At 47.3% G+C, this 23,970-nt stretch overlaps 1 protein-coding gene across 1 annotated transcript in view; it reads right to left on the bottom strand.

The window, feature by feature from the left end:
- Nucleotides 1–10,080: 10,080 nt before the first annotated feature.
- Nucleotides 10,081–23,970, bottom strand: part of EDAR (ectodysplasin A receptor) — a gene marked incomplete at both ends in the record, with an annotated part of 29,182 nt that continues 15,292 nt past the window's right edge. The window contains 7 exons of the mRNA XM_080711126.1: nt 10,081–10,403; nt 15,513–15,573; nt 17,521–17,680; nt 19,664–19,736; nt 19,872–19,946; nt 20,050–20,175; nt 21,820–21,906. Coding sequence (XP_080567252.1) covers nt 10,081–10,403; nt 15,513–15,573; nt 17,521–17,680; nt 19,664–19,736; nt 19,872–19,946; nt 20,050–20,175; nt 21,820–21,906 — 905 coding nt within the window. The remainder of the gene's footprint in view (nt 10,404–15,512; nt 15,574–17,520; nt 17,681–19,663; nt 19,737–19,871; nt 19,947–20,049; nt 20,176–21,819; nt 21,907–23,970) is intronic.

Genomic DNA, 23,970 nt, shown 5'->3' with positions numbered 1-23,970 from the left:
CTCAAAATCTTGTATGGGGAAGGGGGAGGATGGAGAGGGAGCCGGGGAAAGCCCACCAAGTGTTCTGAACTACATTATGGTGTGAGATAATGGACCAATAAAGGTATAAAAAGGGATAATAATGCTTTAGAACTGTCCACCTGGGAGGGAACTCTGTATGGCAGGTGGTTATTTTTTTTTAAGTGATGTAGGAAGGCTTAAAGCAAAGCACTTCCTTGTAGTCTTTATTCATGTTCTGTAAGAATGCTCGTCAGAGCACTGGAGGAAAACAAGATCAGCCACAAAGAAGCCTGCTCAACCCAGAGGTGCCTGCACCAGCTGCTGCCTCTGTCTCCTCTTGCCCCCTAACATGGCCATCTGCTAACATTCTTTCCACTGAACTTTCCTAATGAGGGGCTCCTCCAAGTCAGTGGGACTGAGGAATTGCTTGTGTCTAGCTGTGAAGCGAACAGCTCAGGTAGTTCCTGAACGGGGACAGGCCCAGCCTGGAGTTTTGCTTCTGGTTGCGTTGGCAAGTGTTCGAGATGTGAAGGGCTGATGACCTAGGTTTGGAGATGGGTCCTGGCATGATCCCGGGCAACTGTGTTTATGAGTCATAGTTTGTCTAGAAGATACGAAGTAGAGTGTGTGCCTGGGGAGGGCATCTGGAGCAAGTGCTGTTCATCTCTGTGACATGGGAGGGGGTCGTGCTGATGTTCCCTTTGTAATCATGTGTAGGTTCTGCGTGTATGAAGAATAAAGTGTTGGCGTGTGTCTGTATGTGGTGGGAGTGGGGCGGCCACGGAAGGCCCTCCCTCCGCCACAGTGCACCGTCTGATGAAGATGGAACTCCCCGTGGAGTTCAGCAGAGTCACATTTGTTCCTTGTTCCTTGCTTTTCATTTTATCCCATCCTCTATTTCGCAAGTCTGGAGCCTTTGCAAACGCAGAGAGGAAGGTTTGGTACAGCTGTCAAATCTGTGAAATCTGCCCAAGCCAGAGTTCGTATCACAAGGCCTACAGTTGTTTAGACAAAGCTCTAAAAGCACTTCGTGGCAAATCCACAGCACCCAGTTGAAATGAGACCAAACCAAAAAAATCTGCCTGGCGGCTGCTGCTCCCAACTTACACAACATGAAGATGGGCTCGGCGACAAGAACGTCCACTATTCATTGAGCGCTCATCCAGCTCCTCAGACGTTTTCTCTTTCAATCTTGAGTACAGTGCCAGAGATAAGCCCTTGTACGCTCCCTGACACAGACATGAGGCCACAGCATTGCAGGTGAAGCTGACGGGGCCCATGCATGTCGGGCTCCCTGAGCTAGCTGTACACAGCTCACTGCAGAGCTGCTGGCCCAAGTAAAGAGAGGATGCAGGACATCTGGTTTACCAGTTGAGCTGGAATCCTCTGTGGGCCCCTTCAGACCCACTCTGCACACTTCCCTGGCCTGGGAGGCTGACCTGCAAGGGCAGGTTAAGGGGGCACCCTCAGGAGTGAGGAGGGAGGCATCTAGCCCTCCATGGTATCCCCCGGGGTCCAGTGCTGCCAGGATCCCCGCTCTCTGCCTACGCATGGCGCCCTTCACATCCAGAGCTGGGCAGCTGCTACCCTGCCCCGTATGGCTCCCCCAAAGCCTGTGCCTCACTTTCTAAGCAGGCCTTCATGAATCCCCACTTTGTGCCACCTGGCTCCTCAACCTCACTATGGAAACTAAGAAGTCACCTCAGTTTTTGAAGGTTCAGCTTGCTTTACCTGTCAAGTAGCGACCACGATGCCTGCCGGTCACCCTAATTGTGAATATAATAATGGACAGAAAGGAGCTTTGGAAAATATAACCACCCTCTGTGCAAGCTAGCGAGGCAGTTCCCGACCCAGTGAGCCTCTGAGGCATTGAGCAGCAGCCCATTTGGAAGACCTGGCGGGGGAGCAAGTAGAGGAAGGAGTGTTGTGGCAGAGAATGGGGAGAGAGGGGATCTTTGCTTAGTTTTTGCATTTTGTTTCTCAATGGTAGTGATGGCCTGTTTCATGCAGAAATCTGTAAGGACACCCCCCCACTTAACAAACATGACCAGGTCCAGACAGCTCCATGCCAGGTGATGGTCTTGGCGGAGAAGCCAGGGCTGCCAGGGCAGGTCCTTTTTCAGCAAGTGTGTGCCCTGTTGGATAGGACTTACTGGCAGCCGCCACTGGCATCTGCAAGCTGAGAAGGGCCACTTGGCCTCTCTTTCTCCTTCAAAATCAAGGCAGCCTTGAGTCCAGGAACACGACTTCAGGACTGGCAGGTGCGCCTATCAGGCGTCTGGGCTTCTCCCCACTCCTTGTCCACAGTGGCTTCTGGAGTTCCCCTGTCTGTAGAATGAGAATAGCTACCCCAGTGTTCCTTTCCAAGGAGCTAATAGGAATATCGCCAATACAAACCTCTGCCGAGGACCGATGCCCAGTGTAAGTTTGCTTACAGAAGATGCCAACCCTCTAACCTTTCTCCCTATTCATGCTGCCAGTGCTGGATTCCTGAGGCTGTGTCTGAATAAATGACATATCGAGGAGCATTTTATTATTTTGGAACCAAGTCAAAAAATTTTAAATTATCATTTAAAAGTCACTCGGGCTAAGGATGTAACTCTGTGGCATAGTGTAACACTAGCATGAGTTCAATTTCCAGCACCCCACACACAAATGTCTCTCTTAAAAACGTGTTCCATATGTTTTAAACAACAACAAAAAACTCCAAGTAAGCATTGTGTATAAAAAGAAAAGACCCAAACTTTGGAGCTCCTCAAGCAGTTTTTCTTTATTTAGATATGTTTTGTCTATCAACTTAATGAGGAAAGCTGATTTCTGCACCTCAGAAAGCCTGAACAACTGTCTAATGCATTTTGTACATACGCTCGTCCTGTTTTTCTGGGGAGGGCTGGCTGGTTTTGTCTGTTACAGGATATATATATATTTTTCCCCGTCTGGTTTTGTTAACTACAAGGTTAAGCAAAGATTTCTGGTGGAATACCATCTCTGGGAAGGTTTGTTTCAGAAAACGCAGCAGACACTACCATCTGCCCACACTCACTCTCCCCTCTGCCCCCAGGAGAGCTAAAACTGTTTAGGGCAGCAATTATTCACGGCCATTAGAGAGGACCCGGGTCTCACTCTGGTGCTGAAGTCGGCGTGGAAACTGGTTAGTGGGTCTTCCAGAAGACCTCCTGGGCTCGGGCTGGTGCTCCCAGGTAGGCAGTCGTCCTCAGTCTTGGAGGTAGATGTCACACACTGAGAGTCACACTGCACACAGACGGTGGTGTTTGATCCCACTGGACCTTCCTTCCTTCCTTCCTTCCTTCCTTCCTTCCTTCCTTCCTTCCTTCCTTCCTTCCTTCCTTCTTTCCTCCCTTGTACTTGAGATTGAACCCAGGAGCATTCTATCTCCAAGCTACACCCCCAGCCCTATTTTATTTTTATTTTGAAACAGAGTCTCACTAGATTTGTTAGAGTCTCACTACTTGCTGAGGCTGTCATCAAACCTGAGATCCTCCTGTCTCAACCTCCCAAATACTGGGAAAGAAAGAAAGAAAGAAAGAAAGAAAGAAAGAAAGAAAGAAAGAAAGAAAGAAAGAAAGAAAGAGAAAGAAAGAAAGGCAATGAGGAAATAAAGAAAGAAAGAAAGAAAGAAAGAAAGAAAGAAAGAAAGAAAGAAAAAGAGAAGGGGAAGGGAGGGAAGGAAGGAATGAAAATACTGGACACCTAGTAAATCCCACTGGATCTCCTTAAGAGTGACTGAAGCCATGCAGAACCTGTGAGACGCTGTGTGCGTTTTGTTTTTATTAGTTGTATTTTTAAACCTTTACTCCATCAAAGGGGGATCTTGGTAACTTTCTAATACCATTCCCAGAGCATTTACCGCCTGAAGTCCTGTGAGTGTCTTGAACTTGAACTCTAGAAGAGGCAAGGCACTAGGTTTGATGTCCTGCAGTTTGTAAGGACTGTCTTTTATCTACCGAATACACTAATCCTTGTGTTACAATGAGTTCAAAGATGTTTGTGTTGTTGTTGGTTAACAGAGCCAGTCAGCTTCGCTTGGCTGTGATGTGTGGGTAGGTAGGTTCAAAGACCAATGCAGCCTGTGCATGATGAGAAACCCTTTGCCCCTCTCTACCTATGAGGTTCCATGGTCCAAAGCACGGTGGGGCCTGGAGGCCGAGACTCTCCCAGGTGAGGGTCATGGCTCCCTCTCTGGGGGTCCGGCTGCCCCTTCCCCTGTTCACCACTTGAGCAGTAATAATCTGAGCACCCACATTTTTTCCCAATAGAACTGACTTCCTCTTTTCTTCCGTGTTGAAACTAATTCTCCTAAGTCACTGAGGCTAGCCTTGAACCTCCTGTCTCAGCCTCGCAAATACTGGGATTACAGGCATGCAAAACTAATTATCCTAGTAGTAATCATCGTAAGCCTTCATATCATATAAAACTCATTTAGACAGTTCTTTGCAGTTAGCTTATTAGTTTCCGTATCCTGGAGATTAGCTGACAGTGATGTACTCAATGATAATGAGCATGTTTTGAAACTCATATACCAGATGGAGTAGTTTATACGTATTAATTTAATTCTCACAACAATTCTAAAAGCGAGATACCGTGATCTCTACTTACAGATAAGAAAACCAAGGCAGGGAGAAGTGACTGGACACTCCCTTTCAGAGTCCCAGGCTGGCGACTTTCCAGGCCACAGGCCTGACTCTGCGGGGCTCACAGATCAGATCTGGCCACCCCCCCTCCCCCCAAGGCCAAAAGGTAATGGCAAAAAGCAGGAGAAGAACTTTAATCAATCAATTTGCCACACTGGGAGGAAAAGTGTGGGGGAGACCGGTCCTGTCTTCAGGGCTACTTACAAGCTTTAGGTCTGACTAGAGGAAGGGTCGGGCTATATGATACAGTATGATTAAGCAGCCAGACCGCGGCCCGCTGAGCCATTCTTTCTGCTCCGGCTCTTAAGATGGCTTCAGAGAAGTCCCTGTCACTTGAGGGGGCATTGGTCTTTGCTTTGCAGGATGTTTATCTATCAGACCTGTGATCCTGGAAGGAGGAAACTCAGTTCCCATGAGATGATTATTTCTTTTTTTTTTTTCTTTTTTTCTTTCACAGTACTGGGGATGGAACCCAGGGACATTCTACCTCCAAGCTACATCTCTAATCCTATTTTTTATTCTTTATTTTGAAACAGGATCTCACTGAGTTGCAAAGGGCCTAAGTAGCTGAGGCTATCCTCGAACCATGATCCTCCTGTCTCAGCCTCCCAAATGCTGGGATTACACATGTGCTCCACTGCGCCCAGCCTGAGATGATCATTTCTGTGGGTGGGTGGGTGGGTGGGAGGTCAGTCTCCTCATGGGGTGATCTTCCTTTCAGGCCCCCCCTGTTCCTGGAGGGTGTCAGGCAGTAACTGGTGATGGCTAGGTGCCACTACCGAGCTCTGGAGAAGGAAGTTGTAAAAGATGGCAGTGGGTGTCCTTGCAAATCTTGAAAATACCTGAGAATAAACCCCTTTCCTTTTCTCCACAGCCATTCATCTCTTGTATGGCCTTTGGGGCTGAGGAACAGGACTGGGGTTTTTGGGGACCCCTAGAGCTAGGCTTTTGGCCAAACTCCGATAGCAGGCCCTGTGTCCTGGCAGGCGGCCCACCTGAACCCCCGACCCCTCCGTTCTCTCTCAGGAGCCCGGCAGGAAGACAGCAGCTACCACTGCTCATTTCCCATTTTGTCCTCACAATGAAATGGACCTGGCTGGGAAGTGGGTCGTGATAGCGTGCTGTCTTCAGGTGTTTGGGGTTGTGTATTTTGGTTTGTGTATGTGGAGCTGGGGATTGAACCCAGGGGCATTCTACCTCTGACTATACCCCCAGCCCTATATTATTTTTTTGTGCGAGTTTCGTCCACAACACACCTATTTACAACAGCTGGAAGGCAGAGAAGAGGTCCTCAAAGATGTCTACCTCCTAATCCCCGGAAGCTGTGAATACGTCACCTCACAGGGCAACAGGGCTTTGCAGGTGTGATTGGGTTAAGGAGCCTGATACAGAATGATGATCTTAAATTGTCTGTGGACATGATGGAGTCACAAGGGTCCTTAGGAGGTGAAGAGGGAGACAGGAGGGCCAGAGGAGCACGGGACAGTTGTGAGCCCGAAGGACAGAAGCCACGAGTGAGGGAATGCAGCCGTCTATAAAATGGAAAATGTAAGAAATAGATTCTCTTCTGAAAGCTCTAGAAGGAGCAGAATGCTGCCAACAGCTTGATTTTAGGACCTCTGAACTCCAGAACTGTAAGATAAAGAATCTGCGTTCCTTCGGACATTAGACTTACTATGTGATACAGCAGCTGTATGAGACCAATGTCCCTGTGGCTTTTTGCATTATTCGTCCCACTTCCTCACCTGTCTGCCTCAGTTTAAATTAGGAATGCCTCTCAAAGGTCTATATGTTAAGCCAGGCATGGTGTTGCACACCGATAATCCCAGTACTTGGGAGGCTGAGACGGGAGGATCACAGGTTCAAAGCCAACCTCACCCACTTAGGCTCTCAGCAACTTAGTGAGACCCTGTTTCCAAATAAAAAATAAAATAGGGGCTGGGGGCATGGCCCAGAGGTAGAATGTCCCTGAGTTCTATCCCCAGGTCCCCCCACCAAAGTCCATATGTTAAAGGCTTGCTCCCCAAGGCAGGGAGGTCTTCAGGTGTTTGGGGTTGTGCCTTTTGGTTTGTGTATGTGGGGCTGGGGATTGAACCCAGGGGCATTCTACCTCTGGCTATACCCCCAGCCCTATTTTAGGTTTTTTGTTTTGAAACAGGGTCTTGCTAAATTGCTGATAGCTTCAAGTTGCTGAGGCTGACCTCAAACTTGAGATCCTTCTGTGTTAGCCTCCCAAGTACTGGGATTATAGGCATGTGCCACCACCCCTGCCTGAGGGTGGACCTTATGGGGATATTGGGACCCCAGCTTCTCCTCTTCCTTCCTTTTGCTTTCCAGCCATGAAGTTCTGTGTTGCCCTGAAACAGGCTCAAAGCACTGGGACCAGCCAACTGTGGACTGACACCTTAAAATCCCTAAGTCAAAATAGATCTTTTCTCTTTATGACAATCTCAGCTCTTTGTTATAGTCATGGAGAACCGACTCTCATACTTTGTTGGACCCAGGCCCTTTGTTATTTGTGCAGAGCTTCGTGCAGATGGGGTCGAGTGTCCTTTCTGACTCTCAACCCTGGGTTTGGTCACATGACTTTCTTTGACCAATAGCATGAGTCAGAAGTGAGAGCCAGTTCCCAGCCCAGGTGATCAGAGACTGCCTGTTTCTGCTCTTTGGCCTTTCTGTCACTGTCATGATGAGGACATGCTCAGACTCACTGTCTTGGAGAAGGAGGAGAAGGAAGAGGAGGAGGAAGAGGAGGAGGAGGAAGAGGAGGAGGAGGAATAATGACACACAGAGCTTTCCAAGTTAAATTTTTTCTGCCAACAGATGCCCCAGCCTGACCATATTCAACTGAGTTCAGCCCAGGCCTGCTGACCCCTAATGACCCCTGAGCTAGAATAAGAAATGACTGTGCTTTAAATCACTGGATTTCGGGCTTCACTTTTGTTACACAGCAGTAGCTGTGTGATACATTGCTTTATGAACTAGTGGTGGCAACTTGGAAAGCAGTGCTCCTGGTGGCTTTTACATGATCTCCTTGTGACACTTGCTTCTGCCACTGAGTGTCCCCGGCCACAACATTTTAGGCACCTCATTTATGGACGGTTGCAGTCCTACAGTCTCATCGTACACGCTGCAATTACCAGGGAACAGAGCAGCCAGAACCTTCCCACTGACCACCCCCACCACACACGCAGAGTTCACATGACAACAGTTGGTAAGTCTCTCTCTTTCTTTTTTGGCATGTTTATTGAGATTATAAAATATAATAAGTTATCTATATACAGAATGACATAAAAATATTCACAATTAAGATCTCACTGGCGAAGGGCCACAGACCTAGCCTGGAGTGTTTACTCAATGCTTTTAAGTATTGCAAAATAATAACTGTCTCCAGACAAGATGGCAGAGATGGGTCTCAGCTTCGGTCAGTGAGGATCATTTATGGCACATTGATTCCGAATCCCCCAGTGAAGGAAAAAGTCTCATTGGTGTCAACTTTTCTGAGATTTGTTTCTGAATAAGTAAATGACAAGGGAATGTGTGGCCATATAAGAACTGGCTCCCCCAAAAAAGGCAGGTGGGGAGCCAAAGAGCCTGCGGCGGGGCCCCAGAACCCCATTGGATGAATTGAGGCCAATCCCTGCCCGCAGAGACCCACCCACACCCCTGCAAGAGCATCATTCAAAGCAGGGTACCCGCTTGGCTCGCTCGTCACTGGTGACATTTGCAGTCTAATTAAGGGTAGACGCTCATCATCATTATGACAAAGCGGGGGAGAGGGGCACCGCAGGGCTTCAAAGAGGAATTAAAAGGATAATTATGCTTTGTGGCAGAGTATTTAGCTCGCAGAATATACCAAATCAGTTTTGGGGGGAAAAAACAGCAGCAAACAGACACAGTAAATGATGATATTAAATATTCAGGACCTAATTATGATCCTCTCACAGTATGTAGTACATTCAGCGGTGGGAAACTGCTCATCGGCTCCAGACATACGACTGATTTCCCCCGCCCCAAAGCATTTTTTCAGTTGTGCGACTTGTGATTTTAAAAACATCGCTTTGTAAGTCTGAGACTTCATTTTAATTTAGTCATCGTCACAGTCAGACCCATCGCAAGAAAGGTCAACAGAGAGCTCGGCCCCCAGGTGCGACCACCGCCCTTGCTCCCCGGTTCTAGGCAGTTACAGGTGTTACAAGAGAATCTGCCCAGAACCATCCCAGTTTATGAACTTTATCAATGCTATGTCAAACGATGCAGTTACTACAAAGATGCCAATTGTGGGTTTTGCTGGTTCTCTTCCCGTTTTGCTTGACGACACGCATTGTCTTCACTTCATGGCGCATCTCCGAGACCCGGCATGACGCGGCTCTGCTTGACTGCAGAATCACAGACCAGCCTCTTATGTACAGAAGCAAAACTGAGGTGGAGGGAGAGGACAGACGTGCATCTCCCCGTGGGCTCCGGTGTCCCCGATCAGCGCAGAAAGCAGAGCCTGAAACTCCCCAACCCCAGGCTTCATTCACAGGCCTTGGAACCCTCTGGAAGTCTAGAATGGAGGCTGATGCAGCCTCCATTTCCCTCTCTAAGCAGAGTTGACCACTCGTTTCTAGTTCAAGCAAACAGATAGCCCGACACACTAGAACTCGAACTCCTGAGTCCTTGAGTGTTGCCGTCCCCGAAGCGGTGACCCAGGCCACTGATATGTAAGCAAGAGCCACCGTGATCTCAGGTCTAGGATTCATGCAGCCAACAAACCTGGCCACCGCACAAGTCCGATCGGACAGACACATGGATTGCAAGCTGGTGACACAGAGTGAGTGCTCCCATGATCAAGCAGAAAGCCTGTGGAGATGTGCCTGACCCTGGGGATAGGTCAAGTTATCCCACTGAAACCACAAAGGACATCAACACCGGAAACAACGCTCGGAGTGGGCGTCTGCATCTTGTAACCATGGTACCCAAACTTCTGAGATGCCTTCTTCCCAGGGATGCTCTCCTTCATCACCCCTGTGGGACGCCAGTCGCCTCCATTGTTAGAATTGTTATCACATTTCTTAGCATCCCTTCATCCAGCTCATTCGCTGTCTTCTCTCTCCTGCTGAGTCTAAGCACCTTCTAAAAGGACCACATTCTTCACGTCTGTCATCCTGCATGGCTTGAGTGACCAGCAGCGTCTCCTGAATGGACTTAGTGGTGGACTGGCTTCCTGGCCAGATGGATGAGCAAATGTCCATTCTGCCTGGTGAGGTCAGGTTGTGATGCTGGGAGCATCCTGGCTTTAATTTTTAATCTTTGGCTAGATGGGAAGACAGGCCTCACTTCCTCTTTCTTGCCCCTTGGAGCAGCCTGTGAGCACTGCTCACAGCCTCAGGGGCCTCTTCAGATCCCCAGCTCAAGCGCAGGGAGGACAGAGCAAGGCAGCTGCTCAGGATGCAATGGGGGGCGGGGAGGTGGGTGGCACCACCCCCGCCCACTCTAGTATGTCTGCGCACAAGGATTCCACCGCATCCAGCCGCTCGATCTGCACCAGCTTTGTGAGCAGCTCTGGGATGCTGTAGCCCGCCGTGCTGATGCGGTCAAAGAGCTGCATGCCGTCTGTCATACCCCCAATCTCGTCTCTCTTCAGCCCGAAGCTCTCGGCAAGGTGTCGCCATGTTTTCACAATGGCCTTCTCAGAGTTGTATGTGGAACTGAGCATTCGGCTGGTCTTCTCCAGGCAATCAAAGGGCAGCTCCGTGGGGCTGAGACCTAGGACAGCAAAGGCCACGGACATCAGAAATCGCAGTCAACAGGAGTTCAACACTACTAAAATTATTTTAAAATGCTATCAAGTGTTTAGTCAGAGCACCAAATTCTACACCATCTCTTCCAGAAAACAGAAAAGCAGAAACTATTTCCCAACTTGATAGCAAAACTAGATCAAGGCAGTATAAAACCATCAGAGTCCTTCACAAATATAAATTCAAAATCTTTAACAAAATATTAGCAGATAGAATTCAACAATATAGCAGAAAATTATATACTGTAAGTGGGATATATTCTAGGGATATAAGTCTGGCTCAATATTCAAAAGTGATATAATGCATTAACAAATTTATTGTAACCCATTTACAAAGTCTAAAGCCAACATTTTTCTTAGTGGTGAAAAACTGAATGCTTTCCTTTGCAGATTAGGAACAAAGCAAAATTTCTGCCTCTTGCCACTGTTATTTGACATGGCACTGGAAATTATAGTCAAAGCGATGGGTGAGAAAAGGAAAGAAAAGGCATATACTAACTGGGAAGAAAAAATAAAATGGACCCTATGCTCCAATGTGATTATCCTTGTAGAAAATCCCAAGAAATCAACAAGAAAACTCCCAGATCTTATAAGTGAATTCAGCAAGGCCACAAGATACAATATCAAATACAAAATAAATGTTGTTTCTATATGCCATAAATGTATACATAGATACTAAAATTAAATTAAAATTTATATTGTACAAAAATAACTAAAATACTTGGAATATAAATGTGGTAATATATGTAAAGAACTTTCTGCAAACTACACAATGTTGATGAATGATATCAAAGATGACCTAAATAAATGCAGAAACATACCATGTTCCTGGATTAGAAGACAACATAATAGGCCAGGTGTGGTGGCGCACGCTTGTAATCCCAGAGCTTGGGAGGCTGACAGGAGGATCGCAGTTTCGAAGCCAGCCTCAGCTACCTAGTGAGACCCCCTTTCCAAATAAAGTATAAAATAGGTCTGAAAGTATAGTCGGAGGTAGAAAAGTCCCTGGGTTCCACCCCCAGTACCACACACACACATACACACACACACACACACACACACACACACACGCGCGCGCGCACGCGGGCAAAAAGACAACATAATAAAGATGTTGAATCTCCTCAAATTAATGAAGAGGTTTGATACAATTACTATCAAAACCTCAGCTAGATATTTTGTATAAAAGACTTCTAAAACCTAAATAAAAATGCAAAGGAACTAGAATAAGTAAAAGAATTTTGAGAAAAAAAATGAATAAAATGGGAGCTATTTTCCAGATTTACATTTATTTTGTAACATTATTAAACAAGAATCAAGACTGTGTAGTACTGTCAGAAGGAAAGATTTACAAAGCAAGGTATCAGAAGGGATCCCTGAAAACAGACCTACACATACACGCCAAGCTGATTTTTGACAAACGTACAAAAGCGGTTCAAGGCGGGAAAGATTTCCATTTCAACAAATGGTGCTGGAGCAACTGGACATCAATAGGCAAAACCTCAAACAAACAAACAAACAAACAAACAAACAAACAAACAACAAGCCTTCTACCAAAATCTCATATCTCTTAAAAAAATTAAGGTATCGGTGACTTGGATGGACTTAAAACATAAAACTTTAATTCTTTCAGAAAAAGTTATGGGAGAAAATCTTTGGAATCTAGAGCTAGACAAAAAGGCCTTAAACTTGATAATAAAAGCACAATCCAAAAAAGGAAAGTTTCTATGATAAAATTGGCTTCTAAAAATTTAAACCGTCCCCAGTGAAATACTCTATTAAGAGAGTGAAAAGACAAGCTAAGATAGTTATAAAACTATCTTAGTTATATATCTTAGTTATCTTAGTTATAGAACTATCTTATAAGATAGACAAGCTAAGATAGTTATAAAAAAGAACATATTTCTAAACCACAAAGGACTAGTATCTAAAATATATAAAGAACTCTCAAAACTCAACAGCAAAAAAAAAAAAAAAAAAAAAACTAAAAATTACACAATTAGGCAAAAGCCTTGAAGAAATACAAAGGGCATATAGATGGTAAATAAACACAGAAAAAAATGTCCAGACATCAAAGAAATACAAAACCACAATGAGATATCATACTGCAGCTATCAGAATGTTTAAATAGGAGCCACACCAAATACTGTCAGAGTTACGGAGAACCCGAATCATGTACACGTTGCTGTATGAATAAATGGATAAAGTATAAGTGTAGCAACATATGTGAAGAACTTTCTGAAAACTATACAGTGCTCATGAGTGATGTCAAAGATGACCTAAATGAATGCAGAAACATACATGGATTAGAAGACAATATTACAAAGATGTTAGGTAGCAACATATGTAAAGAACTCTCTGAAAACTAAGTAATACTGATCAAAGAAAGCAAGGATGACCTAAATGAGTGAGAAAGTGGTACAGCCACTTGGAAAACGTTTTGGCAGTTTTCAGAAACACTAAACACGCAGATAGCATATGGCCCAACAATTACTAAACTCCTAAGGATTTATCTCAGAGAGATGATGGTGTGATCATGGTGTATATTCACACACAAAAAAACAACTCTGCTCAACTGTACCTTCAATCATAATAGTTCCTCACCGGAAACAACCCAGGTGCCTTTCAATAAGGGATGGTTAAAACAACTGTGGCCCATCTGAACCACAAAACACTACCCAGAGACTGAAAATGGCAAATTACTGATGTGCAAAACAGCCCAGTGAATCTCCAGTGAGTTATGATACACAGGAATAGCCAATCACAAGTGGCTACAGACTGCATTCCACTTTTATAACATCCTTGAAATGACAAAGTTACAGCCATGGAGAACAGATTCATGTTGCCAGGGGCTAAGGAGAGTATAGGGATGGATGGGCAGTAGGGATATTAAAAGAGAGTTCCCTGTGGTGGAGGGAAAGGTCTCTGTCGTCATTGTATCAATAGCAATGTCCTGGTTGTGACTATTGTGTACAGTTTTACAAGAAGTCATTAATAGGAGAACCCGGGTAAAGAACACACAGGCTCTTCATCATTTTATTGCTTACAATTCCAGGGTAAGGATTATAGCAAAAAGTTCAATTCAAAAATAAAGAACCAGCTGGGTGTAGTGGCACAGGCTTGTAATCCCAGCATTGAGGAAGCTGAGACAGGAGGATTCCGGTTCACAGACAGCCTCAGCTACTTAGTGAGTCCCTTTGCAACTCAGTGAGACCCTGTTTCAAAATAAAGAATAAAAATAAGGCTGAGGGTATAGCTCAGAGGTAGAATGCCGCTGGGTTCCATCCCCAGTTCAAAAACAAAAAACAAAAAACAAAAAAAGAAAAAGAAAAAGAAAAAGAAAAAGAAAAAAAAGAAGAAAAAGAAAAAAAGAAAGAAAAAGAACAGCTAAGGGTGGTGGTGCACGCTTGTAATCCCAGTACTTGGGAGGCTGAGACAGGAGAATCACAGGTTTGCAGCCAACCTCAGCTACTTAGTGAGGCCCTCTACAACTTAGTGAGACCTTGTTTCAAAATAAAGAATAAAAAACAGGGCTGAGCGTGTAGCTCAGAGGTAGAACGCCCCTGGGTTTCATTCCAAGCACCAAACAAAACAAAACAAAACAACAAAAATAAAATAAACAATCAAAAAGACCTTGATGCCAGAGACTCATCAGGCTCTTGGAGCAGGCAGAGTTCGCTGGGTGAGCAGAGGTGGTGTTAAGATCTCCAATGGACTCTGCCATTCCTCAGGGCTGGGCCCTGCTGGGCTGAGGTCCTAACCTAGCTGTGTATCCGCTTCTCTGGGATTATGCGGCACAGGAGCCCAGGCTGACATGGGGTGGCTGAGGATGCAGGGCTTCAAACTCACCCTGCTAACTTCCCTGCAGGGTTGGTTGCCTCATATGCTAAAGGTTCCTAAAATTAATTTGAAAACCACTGTCCCAGAAGTCTGGGCTCTTAAAGCCAAAATTTTCTTTGGAACGGGGAAGAGCTTTCAGGGTTCTGGAATGCATGTCCCTGACCACCCTCTACCGGGCAGCCAATAGCCCCTGGCCATGCCAGACTTGATCGGGCAGGCTGACCAGGCATGTATTTACGGAGCAATGCCACATTTTGGCAGGCAACCAAGAGGAATTCTTGGCACTGGAACTCATTCAGCAGTTATTTGTGGCCAACAGAGAGCCAACCAGCCTGCCCAAGCTCATTGGGCTGTACCCAGCCCACATGGGGCGGGAGCGAGAAGGTCACACCTGGCTTCTCTCCTGCTGCTCTGCTGAACTGGGGAGTCCTGGTGGGGGTACCAGCAAAGCAGAAAGCGGGAAAATCCCCTGACCTCAGCAACAAGGTGAATTGTGAGTGAATGAATGTGATTTAGGAACTGAATTTCATAGCAGTTGGGTGCCATGGATTAGACTTTCAGACTGAAATGTTTCTGTTTTTTTTTTTTTTTTTTTTTACCTGCCCACACCAGGTATGTCTTGGGCTACTGACTATGCTTCTCAGGAGGCAGTTTTGAAAGGGAGATGGGAGGCCCTCCAAGGCTGTCATACTTTGTGAACCTTGGGAGGGGTGGGGAAGGACTTCTAGGTATAGCCCTGTATAATGATGCATCTGTTGAGAGAAGATTGCGACTACTACAGCGGTCCCATAACATTATGTTGTACAGCGATATTGGTAGCTATCTCAGTTCGTGGGCTTCTCTGATGTTCACACAAGGGTGAAATCACCCAGCTGTGCTTTTCTCAGAACTTGTCCCTGTCGTTAATCAGCTCTGACTACACTGGCTGGGTAGCTGATCCTAAGATATTTTCTGGATGGTGATGCCATTGTGGACGTGGCTGCTGGAACCACACGGCTCCGTGGCTGTTTTCCACCCCATTCTTCACTGCACTGAGCACTGAGCTGACTAGATGGGAGCCCCGAGCCTTTTCCTTCTATATCCGAAGTCATTTCAGGAGGCTGTTCTGATACGGGCAGGGCCAGTCATGTGAGTGATTTTCCTCAGTTCCTTTCCCAGGACACACAGCTCCCTTCCCATGGTACAGATCGGTGGGTATCACCTTCAGCAAGCGTCCCCACAGGCAGTTCTTTTAGGCTTACCTTCTACAACACCACACACGTTGGCATACACATCCAGTATCTTTTTCCTTCGGCTCTGGATCTAGAGAGGAGAATTGAGAGAGGGTTGATCTTTAGAAAGGGGGACATTAGTAGTAAAGAACCAACTCTCCCATCTCAGTACTGGCAGCTAGAGATCTTGCCTACCTATGGTACCTCCACCAAGCCCTCAGGCAAAACCGGCCCAAACATCCCCAGAGAGAGGGTTTTCTTAGGGTTTCCCATGCAGATCATCCTCGGCTCACTCCAGGGGCACTTCTTGGGCAAACTGAAGCCACAGCTGTCACCAGTGTTTTTGGAAGGATGATGGTGAGGACCCTCTGGCTGCAATGCAGCCATGGATGGTGCAGCCAGAAGGGCTATGGGGGGCCATCCCCTTCCACAGGTGTCGAGAGGCCCTGGCTGTCCATGTCTCATGGCCACGGCCACTCAGAGCTACGGTAACAACCCCACAGGCCTCCAGGGGAGGCCTCTGTAGAGGGGTCACTGAACTCAGGACAGCCCAGAGTGCCACTGGTGATGTTGCCTGGTAACACAGCTGCCCTGAGGAGAGAGTGAACCCATGCGGGTCCTCGGGAGCCGCATCCAATGCTACACACATTCCAGGTGGCCTGCTGTAGGTAATAAAACCCTACGGACAACTGGGCGAGGCGGCACATGGCTGTCATTCCAGGGACCTCAGGAGGCCGAGGCAGGAGGATTGAAAGTTTAAGAATGCCCCGGGCAACTTAGTGAGCACTCGTATCAAATAAAATAAAATAAATTAAGGGCTGGGGATGTAGCTCAGTATCGAGGCACCCCTGGGGGTAATCCCTAGTTCTGCAAACAACAACAACCTATGTACAATTTGTACATGTGAGCCTACTTCTAATTCAAATACATCTAAGTATGTGTGTATATATATATATACAATCTTAATAATATACTTATTCTTAATATATATAATCTCATTCCTTGGCTCCTAGGCTCCTGAGGATACTGAAATCTTCAGATGTTTAAGTCCCCTATATAAAATGTATTTTCGCAGAACCTATGCATTTCCTCCAGCATATTTTACTTGTTTATTTATTTCTTTGTGGTACTGGGAATTGAACCCAGGGGCCTTCTACCTCTGAGCTACACTCCAAGCCCTATTTTTTTTTATTCTTTATCTTGAAACAAGGTCGCACTAAGTTGTGGAAGGCCTCATTAAGTAGCTGAGGCTGGCAGCGGACCTGCTATCCTCCTGTCTCAGCCTCCCAGTACGCCCAGCTTCTCCAGCATATTTTAAATCACCTTTAGATAGCTTAATGATACTTAATGCAATGTAATGCTACATCAATACTTGTTATACTGTATTGTTCAGGGAACAATGACAAGAAAAACTGTACATGTTTGTATAGACTGCTCCGTTTTTAAACTTTTTATTGGTACTAGGGATTGAACCCAGAGGGATTCTACCTCCCAGCTACACCCCCCAGCCCAGTTTTATTTCTTATTTGGAAACAAAGTCTTTCTAGGTTGCTGGGAGCCTCACTAAGTTGCCAAGGCCGGCTTTGAACCTGGGATCCTCCTGTCTCAGCCTCCCACGTACTGGGATTTCGAGCGTGTACCACCGCACCCGGCTATTTTTTTAAACCATTTTCTACTATAGTGATTGTGTCTATGAATACAGAACTTACAGATACAAAAGTGTGTATGTACATGTGTATGTACATGATTCACGTGTGTATATGTGTGATATACGTCAGTCTGTTTAAAAACATTTTTGTTGTCATCCTCTGACATTCTAAGTGATTTAAAATTTTTTCTCTTTGCTTATTTCCATCTTCCTCTAAGAAGCAATATAATAAAACACCATCTGTTTCTATTTTTGACCGTCTTCTTGTGAACCCGTCACTGTCTGGTGCTGTCGCTTGGACTCGTGGGTGCCGCCCTGCCTCTCAGGAACTCATTCAATAGGAAAGATGGCACATGGCGCCACATCGTGGACACAGCGGGAGGGACTCACCCCGGCCGCCTTGTTGCTGGTGGCAGACTTCTCCCTGGCCAGGTGAACCAGCGACAGCAGGCACAGCTCTGGGGACCCCTGCTTATCGGGGGCCGGCTCCTCGTCACTGTCCACGCTCCGGCTGAGCAGCTGCTCGTTCTCGGAAGAGGCATCGTTCTCGCTGGGGAAACAGGAGGGGCACTTGTTAACTGCAGCCCGGGCAGGCTCTCCCACCCGAGACCTTGTGGCCCAGGGCCGGACAGTCCCTCAAATATTTACTGTGCACCTGGTGGGCTCCAGGCACAGAGGCCTGATATGAGAAACACGTGTCTCTGCTTCCCAATCTTTTCCAAACGTGTGACTCTCCCAGACAGGGTGATCTGCCGGTATCTGGGGCAGGGCTCTCAAAGGCGGCAGTAGCAGTGGTGGCATCTGCTCACCCCCTCTGACCCCCAGTGGAGGCTCAGTGGAGGTTTCATTGAGTATGTTTAATTTTAATTTTATTTTATCGTGGTACTGGGAATGGTACCCAGGGGCACTCTACCTCCAAGCTATACCCCCAGCCCTATTTTTTATTCTTTATTTTGAAACAGGGTCTCACTGAGTTGCAGAGGGCCTCACTAAGTAGCTGAGGCTGGCCGCAAACTGCGATCCTCCTGTCTCAGCCTCCCGAATGCTGGGATTATCAGCGTGCGCCACCATGCCTGGCTCATTGAGTTTGTTTTAGATTCCCGTATTTCATCCCAGTAAGTATGAAGTTCGACCTGCGTCTCCGAGTTAAGCAAACAAGGATATGTGGATGGCACTGAATCCTCGTGTTTTCTCGAATAACTGAAAATGAGGCAAGCCCCCTCTTGACTAGCAAAGCAGCCAGGCTGGGTGTGCACCTCGTGGGGGGCACAGCAAGCCCCAGAGGGTGGGCAGGCGGGGGGTCACACGAGGAGAGCCTGGGCCTGTGCCCCACGGCCCACTGCCCAGCCCACACGGCACCCAGCGCTCCCCAAACATTCCAAATAGCTGAAAAACAGCATCGGATTTTGTAGGCATCCTGCTTACTTCCTGTGGTTTGGCTGAAAACTTTTTTAAAAAAATTTTCCTCCCTTTTAGAAAACATCATCTTTGCCAGTAACTGGGTTACAGCAATGGAACCCATTTGCAAACACAACCCCAGAGCCAGGATAATATAAAGGAAATAAAAGCCATAATAAAGCCCGGGCAGCTGCTTCCACGCCAGGCTCCAGGGCCTCCCAGCCGGCTTGTCCTGTCCCCACCTGGACAGCACGCTGCCCCACAGATCCCCATGAGGCTCCAGGTCCAACCTTCGAGGCCTGAGGGCAGGTGGTGGGGACCAAAGCTCAGGGCCTGGTCTTTACAAAACACAACCGTCAGGTTTTGTTACTGAATATTTATATACCAAACATGCATGTTTTTCTCCAAGTAGGGTCCTCCAAATTTTCCCTCTATTTTGGTGAAACTGCAGTCCTGAGCGCATCCCTGTCCTTTTTGACTACTTCTCTCTTTCTACTTTTGGGAATAAGAAATGCTGGAGCCAGGCGTGGTGGTGCACACCTGTAATCCCAGTACTTGGGAGGCTGAGATAGGAGGATCCTAGGCTCAAGGCCAGCCTCAGCAGCTTAGTGAGAACTTGTTTCCACATAAAATAAAAATTTCCAGCCAGGCATGGTGGTGCATGCTTGTAATCCCAGCATTCAGGAGGTTGAGACAGAAGGATCATAGTTTGCGGACAGCCTCAGCTACTTAGCGAGGCTTTTGCAACTCAGTGAGACTCGGTTTCAAAAATGAAAAGACTAAAAAATAGGGCTGGGAGTATAGCTCGGAGGTAGAATGCCCTTAGGTTCCAGCCACAGTACTGCAAAAGAAATAAATAAAAAATAAAAATAGTATAAATATATTTCCACATAAAGTAAATTTATTTATTTATTTATTTATTTATTTTCCCCAGTCTTATTTTAGGGCTGGGAATGTAGGTTGAAGGTGGAATGCTCCTGAATTCAATGCCCAGTAACACACACACACACACACACACACACACACACACACACACCACACACACGAGCTGTGGGGCTTGGGCCCCTAGCACCTGTTCTGAAGGTCCGGCTACACCGTGTGTCACCCAGCACCAGTGCCAGCTAGCTCTGCTTACCTCTTGGTGGTCTTCGCTGGAGTTGCTGGCAGCTTCTCAAATTCATCCTTCTCAGAGAAAATCACCACAGTGTCTGGGGGGAGAAACAGGATGTTGGGGAGAGGTGAGCATCACTGGTGGCTCTGAGCTTGGCACACAGTGCGGTGGGCCGTGGGGCCAGGGTGGCGGTGCACCCCGGTGGCAGCAGACGCCACGTGTGCGTACCAACCTGGGGCCTCTTTCTTCTCCTCCTCCTTGCTCGCTGGGGCCTCCACGCTCTTCCCCGGGGGGCTGGAGCAGCAGGCTGGTGGGAGAGGGGAGGGAGCGAGGGAGGGAGTGAGCAGCCAGGCTTCCCCTTGGGCTGCAGGGACAGTGTTCCCGAGGTAGGGGCAGGGGCAGGGTGTCACCTGGAGCGGACGGCTTCGTCTTCATGATGTAGAACATGATGATAAGGACGATGGCGATGGCCATGATGAAGATGGTAGACATGGCGATGATCAGCGCCGTGGCCAGGTGTCCTTGGCCCGAGAGCTCTGCTGGTGTGAGGGAAAGGCAGCAGCAGCGTGAGTACCCGCAGGCCCCTCCTCTGGGCCCGCCTTTCAGAATGGCCCCGCCATGGTAGCACCGTGGAGTGCTTAGGCCACAGGGGCCGGATGCCATCACTCCCCTTGAGGCCGTCAAGTGGATGTACCCAAGGAACAGCCTTGTGCGGGTCTGCCCCCTTATTCCTGGGGCATCTGCTCTTGTTTCTACTACTCTGGGAGCCCCGGGGCAAGGCGGAAATGACAAAGAGAGAGAGGCCCAGGAACAAGGGCATCTTAAAGGGTAGCCAACCCAAGTTTGGACACTTCTAGGTAAAAGTCAAGATGCCAAGGTCCACTTCTCGGGCTACAGGTTGGATTCCAGTTGAGCTCACGTTCTCATGCGATTCCAACCTCAGTGTTGTATTAAGAGTCCCAGGATTATGCTGCTGTTTCATAGGGCTGTCCCTCATCCTGGGGGGAATTTGTATATTTCCATGATTAACGCAGCCTTGGACTTGTGGAATTCCCTGACCTTTGTTCTAATTGCCTAAAATAACCAAACAGGATCCTGGTTCTTAGGAAGCAGGATCCAGGTGACCCATCGCCCAATTGACAGGTGACAAGTGTCTGAATGAAGCTTCTGGGTGACTTGAGAGACACAGAGCTGAGATCCCACCGCCCGGCTCTGAGCCTCCTGGGGTCTTTGGGCTGCACCTGTAACACCGCTGGGCGTCAGGCGTGGATGATGTACTGGCTCGCTGTTCTCTGGGTTGTGTGCTCTTTGCTGGGTCCCGGTGAGAAGTGCTATTTGTGTGTCCTAGTGGGGTTTGCCTGCCTTGCATCTGTGATAGTATGGAGGACACTGATGCCGACGCTTTACAGGCTCCCAAAGGTGCCCCAAGCTTCACGGAGACCCAGCCTTTAATATGCTCAAACAACAGCTGTCATTAAAACCATGGAGGCAGAAAGACCCAGCCAGCCCAAGGGCTTGCTCCGGGAGAAATATTAGACTTTGGCGGAGGCAGGGCTGCCCAATCATTTCCATTCATAAGGGTTTAGGGAGACTGACCTTTAGTTATTGAAAATAGATATTAAAGTACGAAGGTCATCCGGTTTATATGAAAATCGGCCATAGAATTGCTGTTGACCTTCAGCCAAACTGAAAAGCAGGAAGTGTCATTTCTTCTGCTCCTGGCTGCCTGAGCTCCCTGTCCGCCACCTTGCTATGGTGCCTTTAGATTCAGCACTTTTTTTTTTTTTTTTTTTTTTGGTACTGGGGATGGAACTCAGGGGCATTCTACCTCTGAGCTACACCCCCAGCCCTATTTTTTATTCTTTTATTTTGAAGCCAGGTCTCACTGAGTTGCAAAGGGCCTCACTAAGTTAGCTGAGGCTGTCCTTGAACCGTGATCCTCTGGTCTCAGCCTCCAGAACGCTGGGATTACAAGCGTGCGCCACAACGCCCAGCTCTACATCCAGCACTTTCTAATGGGCCCCGACACCTGTGGCATAATCAATCCACTCCTTGCAGAGATAATTACTATCTTCCTGCAGCTGGGGGCTCTGGCTGTGATCAGGGAAGTGATTTCAGGTGGGGAAGAAAGCTTGCTAGGACCTCAAATCCAGCAGACCCCGCCTGGGTACTGGCCTTACCTTTATGGGCATGCTGGAAGGGGGACAGGGTGCTGCCTCCAGAGGTGCTGGCGGAGTTGGCAGAGACCCCAGAAGTGGCTCCCACACCTGAAATGAGAACACAGTCACCTCAGCTTATCTGAAGAAGCCCCCACCTTCGAAGCCTGGAAAATAAGGTATGGGATTAAGGGGAATTAACCTAGACTTCTAGGTCTGCATGGGCTGCAGGAAAGGGAGTAGGAAGAAAAGATTTTGATTTCTTAGTGTGTTTAATGATCCCTAAAGAGTATTGTGGCCTCTCGGGGTTCTTATTCTTTAAATAAGAAGGCACACACGGCAAGTGTGCTAACACAGCGGCGGGGGTTGTGTGCGGTGTGTTTCTCATGGACTGAGACTGTGCAGTCGGAGGAGGGGAGTGTGTGGATATGGAAGTATCGTTAAGATGAAATCATACTTGATTAACTTTTTCAATGACGAAGAGCAGAAATGTGTTCTTAATACCTTTTCTAGCCATAAAAGCAATATAAGTGCATTATTAAAAATCTGGAAAATTAAAAACATGAGAGAGAAGTACAAGTCCCACCCATGGCCGCACTGCCTAATACACTTGGTGTATCTCCCAGCTGAGTTTTAAAAATAACTATGGCCAAATCATTGAAAAAAAAAGGAATATTCTTTGCTTTCTCTCTAAGCTACGATTCACCAACCCCTCCCACCTGTGGAAAAAAAAGCGTCTCTTAGCAAAAACAAAATGGAAGCTTATTTTGCTATCAGACAACTCACAAAGGGACAAGTGTTCTGCTCAAACAAAAACATTCCGCCACAGAAAAGATGCTGACATCCTAATCGGAAACTTTCTTTGAGGCTGGACTTGAGTTATGCAGTCAATAAAAATGATCAGAGCCGGGTATGGTGGTGTGCGCTGGTAATCCCAGCATTTGGGAGGCTGAGACAGGAGGATCGCGGTTCGGGGACAGCCTCAGCTACTTAGTGAGGCCCTTTGTGACTGAGTGAAATTCTGTTTCAAAATAAAAATAAAAATAGGGCTGGGGGTGTTGCTTGGAGGTAGAATGCCCCTGGGTTCCATCCCTAGTAACACAAATAAAATAAAATAAAATAAAACAAAATAATATAAAATAAAAAGATCAGGACTGGGATGTGGCCCAGTGATAGAGCCCTTGTCTAACACGGGCAAGAGGAGGCCTTGGGTTTGATCCATAGTACTACAAAGTACCTTTTCTCACACTCCAAAGATCTTTTACTTGATCTTTGGTCTCCACTGATTCTGGAGATTTTCTTTCTTTCTTTCTTTCTTTCTTTCTTTCTTTCTTTCTTTCTTTCTTTCTTTCTTTCTTTCTTTCCCATACTGAGGATAGAACCCAGGGTCATTCTACCTCCAAGCTACACCCCCAGCCTTATTTCTTATTCTGTATTTTGAAAGAGTCCCACTGAGTTGCAAAGGGCCTCACTGAGTAGCTGAGGCTGGCTGCGAACCACCATCCTCAGTGCTGGTATTACAGGCGTGCGCCACCACGCCTGGCTTGATTCTGGAGATATTAATGAAGTGGGTTTGCACTGCTGAAAAGCAGCTTGTGAGCCCAGGATGAGACCACAACCTTCCTGAAATCAATACCCTTCAGACCTTTCCAGTGTAGCTCAGCCAAGAAGAACTGGCTAGACGCTGTACCAGCTTGGCCCAGGCCACTGCAAGTCTTTTTTTATTTTTTTTTGGTGGTACTGGGGTTCCTGGAAGCCCTTCTTCCTCCGGGCTACACTCCCAGACCTATTTTATATTTTTGAAACAGGGTCTCTTACGCCAGCGCGGCTGGCTTCGAACCTGCTGTCTCCGCCTCCCAAGCGCGGGGATTACAAGCGTGCGCCACCACGCCCGGCCACTGCAAGTCTTTAATGAGAAAAGAGCTTCCTGTTCGCCCTGGGAGAAGGCTGTGGAGAGGCACAGGCCTGATTTGAGGTGATGTTTCTAAGCCTGCCACCTGGCTTAGGGCAGCCAGGGTGCGGGAACCACAGCGCTGCTGAGTTACGCACCTGTATGGCCACCAAGTGGAGAGGGACCGTGGGAAAGTGGGCCACTCCTCAGTCCTCAAAAGATCATAGGAAATTCAATAAAGCAGGGTGGAGTCTTGGGAGGGCCAAGCCGGCGGGAAGCCAGCT

Source organism: Muscardinus avellanarius (assembly GCF_963383645.1).
Source record: "Muscardinus avellanarius genome assembly, chromosome: 15".
In the NCBI taxonomy this organism is placed as follows: Eukaryota; Metazoa; Chordata; class Mammalia; order Rodentia; family Gliridae; genus Muscardinus; species Muscardinus avellanarius.
This window is presented reverse-complemented; position numbering and strand designations above follow the sequence as displayed.